The sequence below is a fragment of the Manacus vitellinus genome, unplaced genomic scaffold (assembly GCF_001715985.3).
Source record: "Manacus vitellinus isolate BGI_N305 unplaced genomic scaffold, ASM171598v3 scaffold_26_pilon, whole genome shotgun sequence".
Classification (NCBI taxonomy): Eukaryota; Metazoa; Chordata; class Aves; order Passeriformes; family Pipridae; genus Manacus; species Manacus vitellinus.
Window position 1 is genome coordinate 6066262 of NW_021939960.1, and position 21436 is coordinate 6087697.

Here is a 21436-nt window from a genome sequence, read left to right on the forward strand (position 1 = left end):
GTGACGTGCCTCAAGGATTGCCTGAGAGTTATGTAATCCCCAAAACAGCATTTAAATTCACATTAGTCTTGATCAAGCAGCAGAGTGCACAAGAACATGTGCAGCTACAGGGCCCAACCTCGAGACACCACTTACAATGACAAACAGTGAAAGATAAGGAGGGTATGTCTGCTTTCATTTGTCATTAAAGAGCAACCCATTATACTACGACGTTATGGTGACCAAGTTCCCGCTCTGCAAGGGGCTGAGGGTACAATTTTCCCACAAAACACAACCGGTAAGAGTGGCTACATCGTTGTGTTCGTGCAGGAGGGGCCGCACCAACCCCCCAGATCGCGCCTGGTGAGGCGGCCTCGCGCCCCGGGGGCTGCCGGTACCACCCTTATTTGCATAGCCACGCCTTCCATGGTATCCCGTCTCATCTGCATATCCCCGCCCCCCACCGTGCCATTGGCCCGCTCTCTCCCCAGCGGTGGCGCGGCCCGGGGCGGAGACGCTCCGCGCCTCATTAGCATTCGCCCCGCCTCCAGCGGGGGAGTTGGAGCCGATTGGCTGCCTTCGCCGTGGCGGGGCGCGGCCGCGCCCTGCGATTGGCGGGGCCGCCCGTCACTCCGCGGCGCGGCCAGGCCGCACTTCCGCCTCGGTGTCGGCGGGCCGGAGCGGGAGAGGAGCCGGGATCGGGGCTGGTTCAGGTAACGCCGCGGGCAGGGCAGGGTCGGGGCTGCCGCACTGCGCTCCCCGCGGGGCCCCGCGCCCCCGGCAGCGCCCACAGTGGGCCGCGGGGGGGTCGCTCCCCCGTGGGCCGCGGGGCGCGCTGTCAGCGGCGGCGGCGGCGGCGGGCGGGGGGCCTTGACTCGCCCGGGGGTCTTGGGGCGCTGCGGGATCCCGCAGAGTCGGGCAGCAGGGGGGAGGGTGTTGGGGTGAGGTTCTGAATGCCTCCCCGGTGCTGTGATTCCACCCGGTGCTGAGCCCCCCCCGTTCCCGGTGCTGTGATCCTGCCCGGTGCTGTGCCCGGTGCTGTGATCCCGGTGCTGTGATCCTGCCCAGTGCTTTGATGCTGCCTGATGCTGAGCCCTTCCCAGTGCTGTGACTCCATCCGGTGCTGAGCCCCTTCCCGGTGCTGATCCCGATGCTGAGCCCTGCCTGGCGCTGAGCCCTTCCCGGTTCCCCCTCGCCAGCCCTCGGGCTCTTTGTGGCCGGGCAGGGAGCGGGGGCTGAAGGACGTCGCTGTCCCTGCAGAGGGTGCAGGTCAGCGCAGCTCTGTCAGCCCCGGCGCTGGGCTTTTTCTAATTTTATTGCATTTTTCCGATTGCTTTTGCAGCTGGGTGGTTTAGCAGAGGAGTCTGCGACAGGCGGTTCCCCAGGGGAGCGTGTTGGGCTCGGCTCAGCTCAGCACGGGCGCCTCAAGGGGCCTTTTAAACCACAGCTGAAGCACAGCGAGCAGTCAGGGCTTATTTGAGTTTGGCTTTTTTTTTTTTGTTGCTGTTCTTCAGTTACCTACCCAATGTTTCTCTTACAGAGCTCCTGAAAGGGAGACAAGCAAGATGGGAAAAATAGCAGGAAAAAAGGCTTTTTTTTAAATACCATGCCACCAGAACTTCTGCATGGTAGCAAAGGTATAAGTTATGTTGCCATTTATTTAATCTGGGTATTGATCATGTTTGTGCTCTCTGTGTGTTCAGATTCAGGACTCCTTCTGGACTCTGCAGCACTTGCAGGCCAGAATTTCAGATGTGGGTTCAAAATCACCTTCTGTTTTTTGTGTATGCCATAATCTTGTGTTTCCTCTCAGGAGTATCTGCCAAAGCATGTTGAGTTCAAGCAGATATTGCTTCCATTTACTGTGAGTTTGCTCTGTTAAAGTACAGATCCTTCAGTTTTGATCCCAGGAAAACTAAAAAGGAGACATGGATATGCAGTGTTGATTAGCATCACTGCACCACTCCTCTTGTGGCGTTTCCTCTTCTAAAGCTTTGCATGCAGGAAAAACTAAAATTGGATTGTTCCAACTTAACCCTCCGAAGTTCTGTAACTCCACGTTCACGTTGCCATCTGGGAGCAACCACGTACATGTCACCTTAACCAGCTTTGCACCACCGTGCTCAGGGCCTTGTAAAACCTCAGGGCAATGTCTGGAAGCAGTGACTTGGGTAACTTCCAAACATAAAGCCCTGCGCCGTGGGATGGAAGTGGGAGAACTGGCTAAACTAGCATGGAAGCAAGAAATTCCGAGCAGTGATTTTTCCCCTAAGGAACCCTTTGGGTTTTCAGTGACAGTAAACAAAGCTTTTTCTTAAAATAGTTGTCAAGCCATGCGAATGTTTGACCACGTGACAGAAAGTTGAGGGCAGTCTGGGATAAGACCAGGAGTGATTCTTAGTGTTGTTTTCCTGAACCAACAGCACCTCATGGTGAACCTGTAACTTCAGGGAGTCCTGGAAAGGAAGCACTGAGACGTCTGCTGTCCAGGAATAAATGTGGCATTTTCCTCCAGAACTGGTTCTTCAGCCGTGCCAATATAATCTTAGAAACAGAAGCCAAAAGTTGGAGATAGAAAATGATGATTAGACAACAAACCCCGTGCCTGCAAGTAGTTGGAGACTAGATAGGTTAAAGGTTTCGTTTGGTGCAATACTGAAAAAGTGTGGGTTTTAGTTATTTGTTTGCTGACTTCTAGGCAGTAACTGATCACTGAGGAGCATTTTCACTCTTGGATGGTTTCTTTAAATCAGTTTTAATGCTGTTACTGCTTTCCATGATACGTACTTGCTTAAGCTGACAGGTCTTGTGATTGAAACTGGTATTTCTTTCAGTCTTTCTTCTTGTGAATTCTACTGTGTGAACTTCACACACGCTGACCTAGAACAAAGGTGGAAAGCTTTGCTTTCTGTTATCTTAGTGTTGGCTGGAAAACATCCCAACCAGGCTTTTTTTGCTTTGATAAGGCTATATTTTTAAACCACTGTTTGTAGTGCCAGTCAGATGATTTTTTTTTTTTGGTGTCGTTGTTTGAAAGCAAGGTTTGCCTGCAAGTACGCTGAATTTTTAAGCAGATAAGTTATTAGCTTTGGTATTTGAAGTAACTTGTCCTTGAGCAAGTGCAATGTTACATCATGCTGGTTGATATCTAGGGCTTCCATTTGCAGGGTGGCATTTTTCTAGTCCTTCACTTCAGCATCAGTTTTGCCACCTGAGTCATGGAGATACAAGAAATGTCTGTATGTGACACTGCTATGATGTTTAAAATGTTTAGTGTTTAGTCACTTCTTTGTGAAGTAACTAAAATGTTTGGTTCTCTTTACGTTTTTCGGAAGAAATGCACAAAATCGGGCGTGCAAAGAATATGTGTTAAATATGGAATGCTCGTGTTTTTGCTGAGTTTGAACATGTAACTGATCACAGGGGCACCTTCTCCAAGCTGAATAAATTGGAAAATGAGAGCAATGAACAAGTTGGTCACCCTGCATCTGCCACTTTGGAGATATGGGACTTTGATGTGCTTAGTCTTGCAAAAGAATATAGGTTATGCATTATAACAATTCTTTTATAGGTTTTATTATTTTATGGAATAGACCACCATAGAACTGGGAATTACAGAATACATTATCTCAATCCTTGAATTCTTGATAATTACTGTGCAGATAGATGTATGATGATGTAATTATTTATTTTGTATCCTTAAAGGCTTGTAATAGCAAGTTGCAGGAGAGCAATAAGCAATTAGAATGTGTCAAATGTGGCTTACCATAACGTTCAGTTATACTCTTCAAAAAATGTATTGTTGATTCAGTGCACAAAGATAATATCTTAATTTTCAGGATCAATAAGTTACAAGAATAGACGAAAGAACAGACAAGAATAGACTAAGCTTCCTTAAACTTGATTTTTTTCTTTCCCTTAAATACAGTTACGATTGGAAATTCATTTGCTGGTCCAGACAGATCCTTTAGATTTAGTTCAGTATATTTTATTATGCACATAATTGTTATTATGCACATATTGTGCACGTAATGAGACAGATTTTTAGTAAATTACAGCAGCCTCCATTCAGAAAATGCAGAGGCTGCAGAGTGTTGTCTTCCTGGGGTTGTTTATCAATCTAGTGGGAGGGAGGGTGCACAAAAGGTGAATTGTCCCTGCAGCTGCAGAAACCTTTTAGTTTTGACCCTCTGGGTTTTATAGTCCAAAACTTAAACTGTCTTTTGCTCTGTGCTTGGCATTAGACTGAGTGGAAACCTTGGTCTGTGGTGTTCCTGGTGGAGTCCAGTTCCTTTGCTGTGCTGTCCAGAGTTTCAGATGAGATAAAGGTTGTGGCTGTTGGGATGCTGTGAACCTCTGGGGTTTTGTAAAGTTTGCATGCTTAGGGTATTTTTCAAGAAATGCATTTTCATGAATGCATAACTTCATTATATTTTTACTCTTCTGAGTAATTTTTTTTTCATGCTCTCAAAAGAGCCTGTTAATAGATCTCATTGTGTTTTGGTTGTGATAGTTAAAAGCAGTGATGGGAAGTCTGAAGGTGGTGTGTGAGTTCTGAGGTGTCTGTGGTTCTCATCACTCACTTCAGCTCTTTAACTCACCCACAGCTCTGGCCACTGAGGTGCTGATGTAAACTCTGTTCCCTGCAACGTGTCAGTGCAATCAAGTGAGAACAAGAATCCCTTTAATAACTCTCAATTATAAAACTTGTGTGTGTTGAGGCTGTGGAGAAATTCCCTCACCAGCCCGTTCATAACAGGCCCTTCAGCAGTGTGTGTTCACTGAGATGAGAACTTTGTCAGGAGAACAAAACTGACCCCTGTGTGGGGTTCTTTCTAGGTTTTGCACCAATGAAACTGTTGAATGGTTGTCCAGTAGTGAAACAAAAATGCTACCGATCTTCAGAGATGCAAATAACTTTGTTTACATGGTCTTTCTTTTGAACAAAGTACTGTGCACGTTTTGTTACCCAAGTGGGTTAATGTTATTGAGCAGATAGTTGGGTGGATTCTTTACTAAAACTGAACTCTAAATAGAGAGATTTGTCCTGTCTTGAGAAGTCAACATTTATTTTATTTTATTTTTTTAATCTCTTGACAACAGCAAGCGTAGTAGCAACCTTATACTGGAATCCATTAGTTATCTACTACAAATGTACCTTTAAATAAAATTCACCCATAGCATAAACTCCGACTTTCTAAAGCTTTTGTAAATTTGTGGTATCATCTTAAAACTCTTTTAACAGTCTTCTGGTTGTGTGCATGAGCTCGTGCTGCAGAATTCCAGTGTGTGAGGAGTTGTTGGTAGGCATGAAAATATGGTTTCTTATGCTGTAGGGCTTTGCACTGGGTTCATCACTTTTGTCTTCCTGCTCTGTTTGTCATATAATTGCTATCATAATTATTTAAGAGTCTCTGTGAAAATGGTTTTGTACAGAATAAATGTAAACCTGCACTTGCCTGGAGAGAATGGGCCCACAGAGACAAAGCTTAAAAAGTGCCTTTGAGTAGGAAGATCTATAAACTTAAAAATGTAACTACTTTTTGCGGTTCTAGTGGGGTTTTCTCCGGTGATGTTTTATGCTGTAATTGTCTTCATATTCATAAGCTTCAGTGATCAATTTGTAGGGGTGGTTGCATCGTGATGGGAAATACTGAAGCATCCTTAATTTTACCTTCAAAGAGAAGTGTTCATAAATGATTAATTACATATCTACTGACGCTTGTGTCACTGTGCTTGGAGTTATTGATTACTTCCCACCTTATCTCTGTAAGATAGAACAGTTCCTCAGGAAACTACTAAGAAGTAACTAGTTTTACAATACAGTAGTGAATGATTTTTTTTTTTTTAAACAATGTGCTTAGAAATGAGCTGGTTTATCACTCATGATCAAACCTAACATTCTGCATCATGCGTGGAGAGGAATGCAAAATGGAATTTTGTCATATTTTACAATCATGGGCCATGAAATAGTTTCCAAGGGAAGGTCACAAAGTCCAAGAAATGCTGTACCAGATGCTCTCAGGTGGAAAAATGTCTCAAATATTGAGGTGGTGTTAAAAAAGGAGAACATTTAGAGTTTTGTGGGAATTTCAGCGAAGCGTTTTGCATCAGAAGATATTAATCTGCTGGAATCAAGTTTCCTTGTTCTGTTTGTTTATTAGATTTATGGAAATTCAAGCCAATATCCTTGGCTGTAGAACAGAATTTTTGGTTGAAAAGAAAGTGGGGAATAGCCATTGGTTCCATAGGTAATTGAGCACTGTGCTGGGAGGGTATTTTCTGTCCAGTTTCATCTTTACAATTTTTATGTTCAATAAATAATACCTCTGGTAGCAGCACTGTAGGTTTGTGCTGGGGGCAGTATTTGTGTGTGCAACAATTACTGTCATTTGTTCTGATGCAGATACAAATTTTGTAGCTTTTCCTCAGTTGAAAGCCAGACTTGCAGAGTTCCAGTTGGCTCTAATTCCTGTGAAGTATCACCAGAAGCTGGTATTCCTGAGAGAACAGAACCATAAATCAGTTTGATTTGTGTTGATCCTCATCACTCAGCCTCTCTGCACTTTGTTAACTTGAGAAGGAAGTTGCCCTTTTCTTACTGAGGATGTAGAGAGAGTTTCATCTTGCCAAGACTTCTTGGTGGAAGATGGTATTACATTCAAACTTTGGAGTAAGAAAGAAATCTAATTTGGTAAAGAAAATCCTCTTCTGGATTCTGCCATCTGTAACTGTTCTCTGGCTAAAGAGATTTTAAGTGCATAATAATTACAGCAGGTATCTAAATTGCCAATTAAATTGACTTCTTGGCTAATTTTTGTAGATGTTTTAGATCCAGTGTTGTTGGTAACCTAATTCCATAAGTCAATTAGGATTCATCCTTGCTGAAGCAGAGATGAAACAGTTTGATGTTTTCAGGAGATGTATATGAAGCAAACACACATGAATATTTATCTTCCAGTTTGAGTTATTTATTTCAATCCCTTGAAGTACTACAGCTCTGTTTTATTTCAGCAGGCAACTCAGGAGATGATGAGGTTGGCTCCTATTCCCCCAACCATGCTGTAGACTGTTGGGTTTTTTGTTGTCCTTTTTTCCCCCCATTTTTTAATTTTAGTGTTAATGTGAAGAGTGTGTATCTTTGGTCTTCTGCTGGCTCTTGGAGTCTCTTTCTGGACAGAAGGTGCATCCAGGATATCACAGAATGGTTTGGGTTGGAAGGAACCCTAAAGACCATCTCTTTCCACCCCTTGCCATGAGCAGGGACACCTTCCACTATTCCAGGTTGCTCCAAGCCCCATCCAACCTGGCCTTGGACACTTGCAGGGATGGGGCATCCACAGCTTCTCTGGGCAACCTGTGCCAGGGCCTCCCCACCCTCACAGGGAAGAATTTCTGTTTAATATCTAATCTAAACCTGCTCTCTCTCAGTTTGAAAATTCACATTTCCTCTCATTCTCGTCATATCAAACTAATGAAAATGTTTTTCGTGAGGAAGTCCCAAGTGACCTTTTTCCTTTTTCCCCTTTTTTTCTAATTTTTCTTCCTTGCAATTATTCTCTTTTCAAGTTAATAAACTTTAATGATTTTAAAATTTGCTGTGGAAGTGCAGATCCAACAAAACCTTGTTAGGCATGTGAAAAAGCTGATGAATGTGCTAGTTCATGAATTCTTTGGTGGCACTCTAATTCCAGTGTATTGAACTCCTAACACCCTACCTGCTCATGCTGTGGTTATTTTCCTGACTGCCTATTGATTCTGTACTTGGTTTTACTTAAACACTCCTTGATCTCACAAGTAGATTTAATGTCAGTGTAATGAGCAGGACTGAGCGTTTTATGGGTCTCACAGAGCCAGAACATGTGATTTCAAAGTGAAAAAAATGGGATTTGTAAAGGTAGCAGGATGGTGTCAGCAAAGCTTTCCAGAATTGCTGCATGATGTGAAATTTCTGCTTCAGGTCTCTGGAGGAAAAAAAAGCACTGCAGTTTTCTTGAGCCAGCTTCAAACCTGAGCTTGCTGAGCCACATTCCAGCCCAATGAGCCACTGGGCTGTAAATGCTGGTCTTTCTATAGAAATGTAAATGTTTCTTTAAGGAGGAGTAACTTTCGGTTATCCAGCCGGGTCTTTGTTGGGGATTAACCTGGAAGAACAAGTTAGTATGGAGGAACTAGTCGAATTAACTAAGCCAGAGTAGTTGCATGTATAAACTCTTACAGGTTGTTCTGGGGTACAATTTTTTGTTTTTTTTTTTTTAATCGTGTATAAGTTCCAAGGATCCAGAATCATGGTGTCAGAGGCATAAGCTGGTTATTTTTATTATTTTTCTGCTGACAAATGGATTTTGAGAAGGAGCAAGCACACGAGGCGACAAAATAGTGGGATTACTGATGTATCCAGATAAATGACATAGGAAATTTCAACTTTTAGTGATTGATAGAGCTGCAAGCAGATGAAATGATGTTATGGACAACCATTGCAGGTCATCTCCACAGCCTCAGGATCACAGAATCATTTAGGCTGGAAAAGACCTCCAAGATCATGGAGTCCAGCCTGTGACTCTTTTCAGCTAGACCAGAGCACTGAGTGCCACGTCCAGTTGTTCCTTGAACACCTCCAGGGATGGGGACTCCACCACCTCCTTGGGCAGCCCCTTCCAATGCTTAACAGCCCTTTCTGTGAAGAAATTCCTCCTAATGTCCAACCCGAAGCTCCCCTCGTGGCATATTTGCCTCATCTGGCATATGGGTGTGGAGAGCACGGGTGCTCTGCAGGCAGTGGATCCCCACAGTCTGATTTTGGAGAGCAACCATGAAGGTGGAATGTGCATCTCAGCTCAGGGAGGTGCTCAGCGCTCACATGCACGTCACAGAACGCGTTGAGCAAATGAGTTTATAAAGTGATTTTGCAAAGTCTTGTGGCTTTTGTTGGCCTGGTTTTAAAAATAAATTCAAGTGGGAGGAAACGGTTTAAAATGGGAATTGTGCAAAGTCTCTGGGACTGATGTATTTCTGGAAGAGAGTTCTTGTACCTTCTACACCTGGGGACTGTGACCTTGTAGGGGATGCTCTGACCTGCACAGAGTTAATCTTTGCAAAGCAAAGCGTGTTCCTGGGAGCCAGATCACCTGGTAGGTGTCACACCGAGTGAGTGACGGGTTCAACTGCGCTTGACAAACACTTTGTGTGACATTATTCATAACCAGCTGATTGACAGATACGCTACAACTTCGTTCTTCCTTTGTCATGGGACCTTGGCTGTCACTGTGGGTGGTGTGAATAGTGACACTCTCTGCATCAGGGCTGTGAGGATCACTGAGAGGAGCGTGTTTTCTCCCGAGTGTGAGCCTCTGGGGATCTGTCTCAGACACATTTAGGAACAGCCCTTTCTGTTTGTTCTCTCTGTCTGTGACAGACTTCTGAAAGGCAGGATGTCATTCTGAGTAACTCCTTCCCTCTGTAGAACCTATTTCAAGGTGTGCTGTGAATGTGGTGCAGGTATTTTCTTGTGTTTCTGCAGTATTTATTTCAACTGCTTTGTCCTCTGCCTTTGCAAAACATCCCCATGTCCTTTGAGAAAGGGACTGTCTGTGGTCATCAGTCATACAGGAATGTGACACTTCCTGATGAACTATGAGAATTTAAAGGAATTTTAATGAGTATCATAGAATCACAGAATGGTTTGGGTTGGAAGGAACCCTAAAGACCATCCAGTTCCAACCCCCTGCCATGGGCAGGGACACCTTCCACTATTCCAGGTTGCTCCAAGCCCCGTCCAACTTGGCCTTGGACAAGGATGCAAGGATGGGGCATCCACAGCTTCTCTGGGCAACCTGTGCCAGGGCCTCCCCACCTTCACAGAGAAGAATTTCTGTTTAATATCTAATCTAAACCTGCTCTCTGTCAATTCAAATTCACATTCCCCCTTGTCCTGTCACTACATGCTCTTGTAAAAAGTCCCTCTCCACCTTTCTCGTAGGCTCCCTTCAGGTAACCTCTTGACTTGTTGTGCAGCAACAATACTAATCACTTGTGCCCATGTGATTAGTAGTTAGTTATATTTCTGTCCTTTACCTGTTCAGGTTTTGGGGATTCTTGCTTGGGGCAAAAATAGCATTTTTATTTCAGCATTGGTATTTGCATTTCTAAATTGTGTTATTGGACAGCCTAATATCTTGTTTAACCTGTTTATGGATGGCTTTAAAACATCACCAAAGTGCAAAGCTTATTTCAGAGGAACCGAAGTGGTTGTTCTTTGATAAGAAGGTGCCAGAAAGTCTTACAAGTTTTTGACTTCACATGCTATGCTTAACTCTTGGTTCTTTGGGTTTGTATATTTTAGGCATTGGTGTGCAAATAAGCAAAATGAGTAGAAAAACTAGGTTCTTCCCAAATAACTTGTCCAAGACTTGCTTCAATAAATTATGTTAGGCCTAGTTTTTTCTGTAAATTGCTTTGGCACTCACTTTAAGGGTAACTTCAAAGAGTGACATCTTATTGTGAATATTCTAGACAGAGAATTTGTCAGAGTGAACGTAAGATAATACAGCTGCAGTACAGATTTACCAACCAAAGTTGTACTGTTGGGATGGGTATTATTACTTTTTTTGGATGATTTTATCTCTTGTCTTTCGGTTTGAGCTTCAAAAATAGTGTCTTTCCTGTAGGGAGATCAGTTTGATACGAAAATAAAAATAAATGTGCCAGTTTTTGCTCATGCACACAAATCCCATAATAAATCTGATTAGTCTGTACCAATACCTACCCTTAAAATATGAGGAAATAGATAAACTTTTTTGCTGTAAACCACAAAATCTGGGCTACCTGTGGCTAGGAATGTGTTGGCATCATTTAATGGCAAATTTGCAGTTCTCTTAGGATGCCACTACTTGCAGCTTTTCCATGTCATTTATAAAATGACTTGGTGATCAGTGTGGCAGCTGGGCCACACTGAGGTCCCCACAAAAAGCACCTTTCTGAGTGTCTGTGCCTTGAACACTCAGGCTCAGCCCTTGGCACTGCCTGTAAACCCACTAAGATAACTTTAAGCTGTAAACCGGCAAACCCTGATGGCTGAAACAGTGTTTTCTCTCCAACGAGGAACCAGTGAAATCCTGTATGGAAACCTGTTTACTCCATTCCTAGTGATTACTATGTATATAAGAAAATATCCAAATATAGTTTATATTTCTTCTACACCGTAGGACTAAAAGTTGAGAACATGATACCATGTTTATGCTTTATGAGGGATTTTCCAAGACAGGTGGTCCTGAGCTCCTTAAGGTCTGTCTGCCACAGGAGTGTTGCACCCTTCCTCCAGTGGCAATTTTGGTAAAACCTGTTATTTACAGTTGCTCATGTGTAAGTGAATTCTTCTGGATACATCAGGGACATGGAGGAGGAAATGCAGATTACAAATACTGAATATGAAGCAACCAGGATGTTTTTGTCTTCTGGCATTTCAACCTAGCTGAAAGTAACTTTTGCTGTTGCTTTCAGTAAGAGAAAAGGACTTAATCCTAGCTTTTTGGCTCATGAAAGCTGAATGCTGTTATCACTGTGTTCAGCTACATGCAAATTCATGTTAATCTCTGCTGTATAAAAGAACTGAATGTAAAAGAAGTGATATAAGCGTGAAGTTATTCCCAGTGTAACTCAGCAAAATATATTACTTTATCCTTTTAAAATTGTTCCTGGCACCTTGGGACAATTTGTGACTGTTATTTAAAGTGACTTCAATGAATATTTTGTTCTTTAGGTAATAGTTATAAAGCTTGTGTGTAACATACAGGGATTTGACTGAACTTTCATTTTCAAATAGCAGTGAGCTTCAGGAGTGGTGTGAGGTTAAGTCAAGTTGTTGATTCTGGTCACTTCATTTGTACTTGGAGAGTGTTTTTATAGGAAATCTGGGTTGTCTCCATCTGCACACTGTGGGATGGAGTTCCACTTCACAGGTCCTTTTGTAATGCAATTCTTATTGTGCAGGAGAGGGGAGAGGAGAAACTGGCATTCATCTGCGTGACCTTATTTATTCTAAGGCTCTTAACAATAATTGACAGCTTTTTAAGTAATAATTTTTATTTCTCAGTGCCTTCTATACAAGACTGTTACAAAACTGAGACAAAACAGAAAAAGGGAAGGTGCAAGAAAACATGGAGAAAATGAGGGAACTGTAGTGCTGATCATGAGAGGGTTGTATCATGTGTGTATCCAAGTGTCCTTCTGGAAACGTTGGCTGCTGTTTTGCCAGGAGGATGCAATGATTGTGGACAACTGAAACCATAATTGTCTTGCATCTTCAAGGATACTTGGAGGGTTAAAGTAGTCCTCTAATGCAACCTCTTTTTTGGCAAATTAGTGGAGTCCAGTGTGGTCATCTGGGGTGAACACTTGTCCTGAGGTGAGTCCTGGTTTTCTGTAGCAATAGTTTTCTTTGGATTCCTTCCCTCCAGCCCTGTAGAAAAGTTTACATAGTTGCATCCTCAAGGAGAGATTTTCTGCAAAGATATGACATATTTGGAGTCCTTGGAGGAGATACTCCCAGATATATTGCTGGTGGGACTGGAAAGTTTGGAGAAACTTTGGTATGAACAGGCACTTTTTTTAGAGTCAAGGATTGATTTCCCTTAGACAGCATAACACAGGGATAGTACACTGACTCGTACTCACAGTACAGATTTAGAAAAATTGGAACTAGATGATCTTTAAGGTCCCTTCCAACCCAAGCTATTCTGTGATACCAAATCTGGTGTTTAGTTCATGCAGAAATCCGAGCTGCTGCAAGTGAGCACTTGCTGATAGCCTTGCACTGGAATCCTTCAGACAGACATGTCCCTGCCTTAAATGCTCTGAGCTGTTGCATCCTTGCTTAGGAGAGTGCAGAGCTTTGGCAAAAGAAGTCAGAAGCTTGTTGCTGATGAGCAAGAAAGCTGAAAAAGGTTTAAAAGTCTCTGTCTGTAGAACAGCATAGGGAAAAGGGAAGGAAACTCATGCAGCTGAGAGCAATTGCAACAGCAGTGTAGCAATAGTTGAGAAGCAGATGTTTAAAGTTTTGTTCTTGTGGAGGTGAGGACTTATAAATATGATGTTGCTGATGCAGAGATCGATACAAAATCCTGTAGTAGCAAGGAAATGGGAAGTTCCTAAGGGACAAGTGACAAACTGAAATACCTGGCCTTGACAGACAGAACACTTCAAGGCGAACACTGTATTCATTAACTGAGATGAGTTCCATAATAAGCTGGTTTAGCTCCTCCTTCTGAATGGACAATTGGAAGGACTGTATGTGTGTGAGACATTCAGCTAGCTTTTGTTCTGGGCAGTGAGGGGAAAAAGGCTTGAAACACAGTTTGATTTCTTGTAGAGAAGAAGGAATTGGCTTCAAACATGGTAAACTCTTCTGCTAGGAGCAGAATGCGCTTCTGGCTTTGTTTCTCCTAATTGGAATGGAATTGTGCAAGTTATAATTACTCTGGAGAAACTACTGCCACAAAAGCAGTGGAATCTTCAAGGATCATAAAAAATTGAGACTGACAGATTGAGGTTGTTCTGGAGGAGATATCGATAGCATTGCCATGCTGTTGTCTGTTGTGGTGTACTTGGCTTGTTGTTGGTACCTGGTGAACATTTTTAAGAGTGGAAACTAAATTTTCTCATTCTCTCCTTAAACTAAGGTTGGGTGAAGTAAAAATGTTTGCATTACACCATTGCCAACCATCTGGAAAAAACCTGATTTAGTCTATGCATAAAGTAGAGCTGGAATGCTTCATAAATCTGTAAGTTATTTGCTTGGTTCTACCAAGGAAAAGTTTGTTGGTTCTTTACACTCCTCCTAGATGGAAAAATCTCCACTTGTCTCTTCAAGGGTTCATAGCAGTAGCCTGAGAAAACTTCTCTAAGGCTCACTATGTACTGATTGCATGATGTAGAGTGAGGCCCAACCTTTTTATGCAGTGGTCAGATTTTGAGATACAACTGTTCTCTTTCTTGTTCCTGGCATTCTTGGTTAAGGATGCAGTAAGGCTTGTCCTTGTGCTGAAAAGAATTTTTGGTTTGCCAGCTGTCTTTTTCTTCTGTCAGTTCTCTGCTCCTTTCAGTTGTACTTGAAATTTAACTTGCAGTAAATAAGATATGTTTTACAGTAACGTATATGAAGTATTTATAGAGAGAGGAGGGTGGCATAGTAAAGCAACTGTTCTTGTGGCAGGCAGTATTCATCTTCAAAATTACTTTGGTATCAAAGAAGGCTGTTTACTTATGAATGCAAAAATCCATCTTTTACTATGGGAGGAAATAGGAAAATTAGTATTTGTCAGGTGTGCGTGTTTGTGCACGTAAGAAATGTGGAAGCTGCTAATTCTGTTTCCCTGTCTTGTCAAATAGATCATCTAAAGCAGCTGGGAATTTGCAAAAGAAGACCCTGACAGCACACAGATACTTGCTCTTTAAATCAAATTCAACGATGCATTAGAGGGAGCTGGATTGGCTGTGCAGAGATTTCACACTGAAGGATGAACGGTGAAGAAGAGTTTTATGATGCCGTTACGGGTGAGTGATGGGCACAGTGCCAAGGGGGGGAAAAAAGCTATAAATTGGATTGTGTGTGTGTGGTGAGGGGCCAGTAACATGTGGCTGTTAATAATAAATCAAAACGAAGCCTCTGTTGGTAAAACTTGTAGTTCTGTCTGCTGAAAAGCGGACAGAGAGAATTATAATTTGTGTTCAGGCTTGGAAATGAGGGGTTTTTATTGAAGCTTAATGCTGGCTATCATTTTATCATTATAACAGTCCTTTAGTGGCCAGGTCTTACTTTCGTTTTCTGGAAAAGCAGGTAATTTAATAGCAGCTTGAGAAGTAATGCTTTTAAGACCCTTTGAAAGGTGAAATATTTTCCATGGGTTGTTTTTACTGTTATTTTATTATTTTCTTTTTTTTTTTTTTATTTTAATGGAAGATTTTTGCTAAGGAATTGAAGTAGAAAATGTTTTTCTAGTCAGAAACAAATTACTGTAGAAGTGTGCTTTCAAAATCGGGAGCCAAAAGTCTTTGCAGTCCCATATTTTTTCTACAAAATTAAACCTAAATCACTTCACACTTAAGCAGTGTACCAAATGGTACTTTACTTTGAACTAATAAGGATAAATAGGTATTTGTAAGAGCCTTAGGTGGTTTTGGTGGAGAAATAAAATGCTTGAAGTGTTCTAATAAAGGAAATCTATTCAAAGATCTCAAACAATTTTAAAGTCTTCCACTGAAATGTCTCTTGAGAAGTCCTGTAACGGGGGAAATGAGAAATGTTGAGTGTGGAGTGGTTAATGTAGGATCACAGGAATGAGAAGAGAATAATGGGAAGCATTGAAAGCTGAAGGAGTGGAAGTACATGGTAGATACAAGTGGGTAAGGTGGACTTAGACATGGTTGGTTGGAAATGCATGTGAGAGTAAACAGAGGGGGCTGGGTGAAGCAGTGTGACTGACAGCAGGCTGTATAGGACTTGTCACAACTATGTCACAGAGAAGAGGAGGAAATTTGGTTTGCATTCATGCCAGCTGGGAGTGATAGGGGTAGTACTCCAAAATCCTTTGTAAAATCAAACTGTTGTACCATTAAAATCTTGAACACACAGTGGATTGTTGCCGTATGTCTTCAGTAATCTTTCAATTCCAAGAGCTCAGGACCAATGCCATGAATGAACTAGATTTTTTTCCACTGAAATAGGTGTACAGAAATGTGCCTCTGAGCATGAGGTCTGTGTGGTACAGCTGTGAGGTCGATGCATTCCTTTGTCTCTTGCTGCAGAAGTGCACAGCCCTCAGTGTTTGACTCATCTAGTTTTGTCCTCTTTCCTCTTCTTTTTTGCCTGAACCTCAAAGAGTTCATTCCCCCCACAAGTACTCCAGGTGGTAATGACTTCTGAGCTATTGTGCATGAGATGTTCCTGCAGTCTGGGCTGACTCTGCTCAGAAGTGGGATGTTGTGCATCAGTTCTGTGAGCACTCCTTGTCCTGTCCTAATCTTATTCTTCCACAGGGAGGAATGTACTGGCAGGAGATAAGTTTATATATATATATGTTATATGTGTTGCCCTGGAACATGCCCTGCAGGTACTTGGTTTAAGAGAAGTAAGCTGAGTTTAGAATCTGAATAGTTTTCTTCATTCTCCCTCAGGACTGTCTGCCTTTAAAGACAGATGCTCAATCCCTTTCTCTAGCTGGATGCTTTAGAAGATGCTGACAGTTTGATGAATTACTTGCACAAACCTTTTGAAGCCAGACCTGGTTCTTTGTAGCTGTGTCTTGTTCAAGTCGTACATAAATCTGATGCAAAGAACAACCTGTAAATAGGTCTTTCTACATTCATGTTCCCCAGCTGCTGTAGCAACTCTTTGCTCCTGTATCTTTCAGATAGTGCTTTGTTGAATTTTTTTATGTTTTATGGGTCTTGATCATGCCTATCTGTGTGTTATATTTTTAATGGTCTGGACATGTTAGATGTAGACTCAGTATTGCCAGAGATCGAGTTCATAGTCAAGGTCCTTTCTGAGCCAAGTTTAGCTTCCAGATTCTGCAGTAAAAACTTCAGGATTTGGGGTTCCAAATTTTGATTAAAAAAAGTTAAATGCCCTTGGCAGACTCCTTGGTCTGTTCTTTCCAAGGATACTCTCCTACTTCTACATCAGATGAGTAGATGAGCAGAAGCCACCTTTAGACATGTACTTGTTCTGCTCGAACTCTAGGACTGGGACATCGCTGCCAGGAACAAGCACATTCTTCATCTGTGTCTCAGCTCCATGTTGAGATGAAAACAGTGTGTTCACCATGCCCTGCTCTTGCTCCTGCCAAGTCCTGGGTCCTGGTTTCCCCAGAGGGAGCTGCAAAGTGTTCCCACAAGTTCAGTGATTTTAGTAATTGGGTACCGTGATTTGTGTCCTGTAAGTAGCAAACCAGGCTTAGAGCACTTGGACTCCGTGGGGAGTTACTCTCTGGAATTCTACAGGGTTCTCAGGAGCAGCCCAGGTAGTATGCTGCCACCTTTAAGATAATATGGGCTCACTCCTTGAGGAAGCCACAACTTTTCTGTAGTTATTAATTGATGGCATCCACTTCTAGAATTTGAATCTGTCCTAAGGAGACCCCTGATTTTTTGTTGTGGTGGATTTCAACTCCTTGGCTGAGAAGTTTCCTGCTTCTGACACTGTCCCATCGCATCCAAAAGACATTCTCGTGGGATGGAATTGCAAGCTGTGTGGTTGGGAATCATCCTCCTGGCAGATGGTTTGCCCCTGACTGGGTGATGATTACACTCGTGAGGGTGCAGGATGGATTGGGGTGTTCAGGTGATGAATTGAGTTAGTGACCAGTAAAGAGTTTCCATGGAGAGAATTTTCTTTGCATTCAGAGGTTATTAGCATTGCTGACACTTGACATCCTTGCCTCATGAATGAGTACTCCCCTTGGGAATCCCTTGGGAATGTTACTTGTGGTCTCAGCTAATTCTTGACGTTAACTTGACAGTTAATTCCCGACAGCACAGCTGTCAATAATCTGCTTTTTCTCAAAACAAAGCATACTTTGATCTATGTCACCTTGGGCGTGCTAATCTTGATGCAGACTTTATAAAGACTATGTGCCACCAGGGTCTGCTCTATCAGAGCTGTATCCTTCATTAATTCTGTCAGATACCTATTTACCAAAGTGTTTTGTGAAAGGGCTGCCACAGAACAGGAAAATTCTTGGCTATTTACCAGAGCAATTTATTTTTGAGAACATGGATGGTTTAATTTTGCTTTTTTAAATATTGACCCGCCGTTCCATGGAAATCTGTTCTGTGCCCACCATGAGGTTAATCTAGCATGGTGTATTTGTGAGGATATTGTTCACTGTAAACTGTTGGTTTCACATGGAGAGGAGGAAATGAAGTATCTGCTGCCAAATGAATATATTTTCATAATGCCTGGATCAGACTGAATCAATGGATTCTGCTTTAATGTTTAAGTACAGATGTTGTGAAAGGCCAACCTGCCTCCCATCAGCTACAGGTTGTGAAGATGGACTTGTTTTGGAAAGTGTAGAATTCTAATTTCTGGCAAAGAAAAAAATACCTCTTACTTCACTTGCTGTCTACACTTTTAGCATATTTATCCCTATTCCTTATGCCCTTTTTAGGACTGAAGGCTCTCAGTACTCTGCTGTTTTGATTCCCTTTCTGTCTGGGCTGACAAGGCTTAATTAGTGCTCAGGGAAGTTGCTGACTGTACAAAGGGGTGTTCTCATGTACATGACTCACAGAACCGGGTGCCTCTGCTCCCTTGGCTGATGTGGAGCGTAGTCTGTGTGGACTTGTTTCATTTGCAGGATGTGGAAGAGGAAGGCTAAGAGAACTAGAATTACTGGCAAGTCACTTTTCTTTTAAGTTCTTGAAATAGATTCGTGTTGGCACTCAACCTAAGTATTTTACTTTGAAAATTTAAGACTTCTTAAAAGCCTTTGTTTCACCCTTAATGCACATAAGTTGGAATGTCTGATTAATTTTTGACATTGTATTTCTGTGTGTGACTCCCTATTCCCTTTTTTATCCTCACTTCCAGTGGCTTTTCAGTGTGAAAACTGTCCTGTAAGTAAAACTTAGCTACTCAGTTTCTCAGGTTCAAAGCTTAAATGGGAGAGGTGTAAGCAAAACTACAACAGATCGTTTCAGTAAACTATTTTTATTGCAGATCTACTTCCTCTGTGAAGAACATTCTCTGGGTAGTTCACAAAACTATAGCACTTTGAACTTCACTGAGAAGCAGCTTTTGAAACTTTCTCAGTGAGCTTGTAGTGGACAAGCCATGTGAAGCTTGAGGTTGAAAGTGGAGTTGAAAGTCTAGTGATGATCTGGCTGGGATTAACCCAAGTGGGTTTGGTTGGGTTTTTTTTTAAAGTAATTAGGTGGAGGTACACTCTAATAAAGCAGACTTACCATTCTGATGTGTCTTACTTTTCTGGAGCGGGGATTTAATTTTTGTTGCTTGTCTGCAAGACACTTGTTTGAATTGGCATTGATTTTCTTACCAGTGACATATTGTCGTCCATAAATAATATATATACCAGAATCTAAATTACTGTTGTGCTGTACAGGAACAGGGCAAACCAATTTTGAATCATGGAGAAGCAGAAAAACTAGTGTGGATAACATAATGAACATTTGATAGGATTTGCAGGGTTTCAGGTGCAATGTAAAGACTGAAATTCAAGTAACATGTTTTTGTAACTAATCTTCTATAAACCAGTGATTGAAGTGATGCTGTTCCTTGTGTTGTGTGAACTTGATTGGTTTTCTAGGTGAGGGCACATGTACCTCATCCTTTTTTTCCAACTTTGTCAGGTTTTTTTCCCAACTTTATTAGCTTGTCAGTCAAACTAATAAAAGTTATTTTGCTGTGCCCTGAAGTATTTGCCTTTTCTACTTCCTTGTACTTTAACAGGTTCCAAATATGATTAGAAATACCATTTTAAGATCATAAATACTTTGTTGTGAGTTCACTGAAGTTGAACTCACATGTGTATTTCTGGAAGACAGGTGTTTCAGGGTAGTCTTCATTTTAACTACCTGAATCTATATGTGACTATCATACTTTCCAGTTGAGTACTGACTGGCCAGGTGTGGTTGTTGCTCTGTAATTAAATGCTTGTGACATCAAAACGTAGGAGACAGGGTAAGACATGACATCACCCATTACACCTGCTGTTTACCAAATAAGATCATATCACTGGTACTTCCTGGTGCAGTTTTGGATGTTACTGTCATGGTCTTGATATCTGAAAAAAATGCAGCTTTTTGGGTGTGAAAGTGTACCTTGCATGAATTCCTCCAGTACAGTAAAAGCAGCTGTTGGAGAGGTTAACACAAAGCTGTTAAGAAGGTTTTAAAAGCATATTAATCTGTTTATTTAGAAAGTTAAAGACAGAGGATCACAACATTTTACTCTATTTAAAATTGAAATAATCTGTCTCAAAATTGATTTCTTTACTCCATTAGAGTGTTCACTTGCTTTGTAATATTTCAGAATCTTTGTGGACCCACAGCTGGACTCTGGGATAGGCTGTAGCTGAGTGTGATGGTAACTCAGCACATAGACAAGTGGCTGCCCAGGTTGTGATAGATGGAATGAAAGGAGTGCAAAAATTATGTTATGTATTCCTTAAAACAGCAGGGCATGCTGTGGGTCACTTGGAGAGCTCAGGGAACAATTCATCTTGGAGTCCACAGGTTCCTGCTGGAACCTTTAGGGAAGTGTTACACGGTTTGCACACATGGGTGGCAAAAAGAAGTTAAGATATCCTGCATTTCTGTGCCTCCAGTTGTCTGAGTGTTTGCCCCTGGATTGTGAAATGGTCCCTTGCTCTTTTCTTTTTTTTCTTTTTTCTCCTTGCCTGTTAACAATGTAAGTTAAATTATTTTAAGGCCTTTGAGGAAAACTACATAACTGAACAAAATTACAGTAATCACACTGCAGCTCTGAAGAGGAGACAATACAGCTAATCTGATTAGGAGCTACTCTCTTTTAAGATTCTAAATTGGTTTTATATTCAACAGTGTGAAAAATGAGTTGAGAATTCTTGATTCTAATACAATACTTGGCTCATAATACTCTTGGAAATTAGGTAGCTTAATGAGGGGCTTTCACTCTGATACTCTTTAAAATAAACTAACCTGGTATAAGTGTACTTAAGGTGTGAGACTTGTAAAGTGTGAGTGGCACTCTGTGGCATGATAAGGTTCCTAAGAAAACTGTTACCTTATGGTTTTTGTACAGGCTTTGATTCCGACAATTCTTCAGGAGACTTTTCAGAAGCAAATCATAAAGTTCCAGAAATGCTTGATCTAGATCCACACCAAAGCAATAGGACGGGAAAGCATAACGGGGAGACAGAGATTCAAGAAAATGGAATTAAGAGACACAGGTAAACACACAGTGCTACACAGTGAATGAGGAGTGAGCATCTGCTGGCTCATTATCTTTTGGAGTATCACTGTTCATATAGTGTCTCTGCTTCCTGTGACAAGTCTAGGTTAAAGTTTTACTTCCTTTATACATTACTTCAATACCTACGAATGAAAATGGCTTGTTATGTAAAGGGTTGATAATGACAGTTGGGTTTTTTTTTCCATTGCAGGACATCATTACCTGCCCCAATGTTTTCTAGAAGTGATTTTAGTGTGTGGAGCATATTAAAAAAATGCATTGGACTGGTAAGTTAGCCTGGATGAAGCATGCTGATGTTGGGTCTGCCAGTGTCATCTGGTTAATTTTATTGCTTAGACATTAAGACACAGAATAATATCTGGTGCATTTTGCATTTTTTTTCACTAAGGAGCATAATTTTAAATTGCAACTCTAGGTCTCAACATCCATACTTTCTTTCACTGTTGGAATATGTGGATTGCATTTCTGAAGCTGTCCTTTAAGAAC

At 41.7% G+C, this 21436-nt stretch overlaps 1 protein-coding gene across 1 annotated transcript in view; it reads left to right on the top strand.

The window, feature by feature from the left end:
* The first annotated feature begins 601 nt into the window (after positions 1-601).
* The window catches only part of OSBPL2 (oxysterol binding protein like 2), a 35125-nt gene continuing 14290 nt past the window's right edge, over positions 602-21436 (top strand). Inside the window, exons 1-5 of the mRNA XM_018073818.2 lie at positions 602-692; positions 1520-1616; positions 14365-14529; positions 20780-20927; positions 21141-21216. Of these exons, the coding sequence (XP_017929307.1) occupies positions 14493-14529; positions 20780-20927; positions 21141-21216 (261 nt within the window). The 5' untranslated portion in view covers positions 602-692; positions 1520-1616; positions 14365-14492. The remainder of the gene's footprint in view (positions 693-1519; positions 1617-14364; positions 14530-20779; positions 20928-21140; positions 21217-21436) is intronic.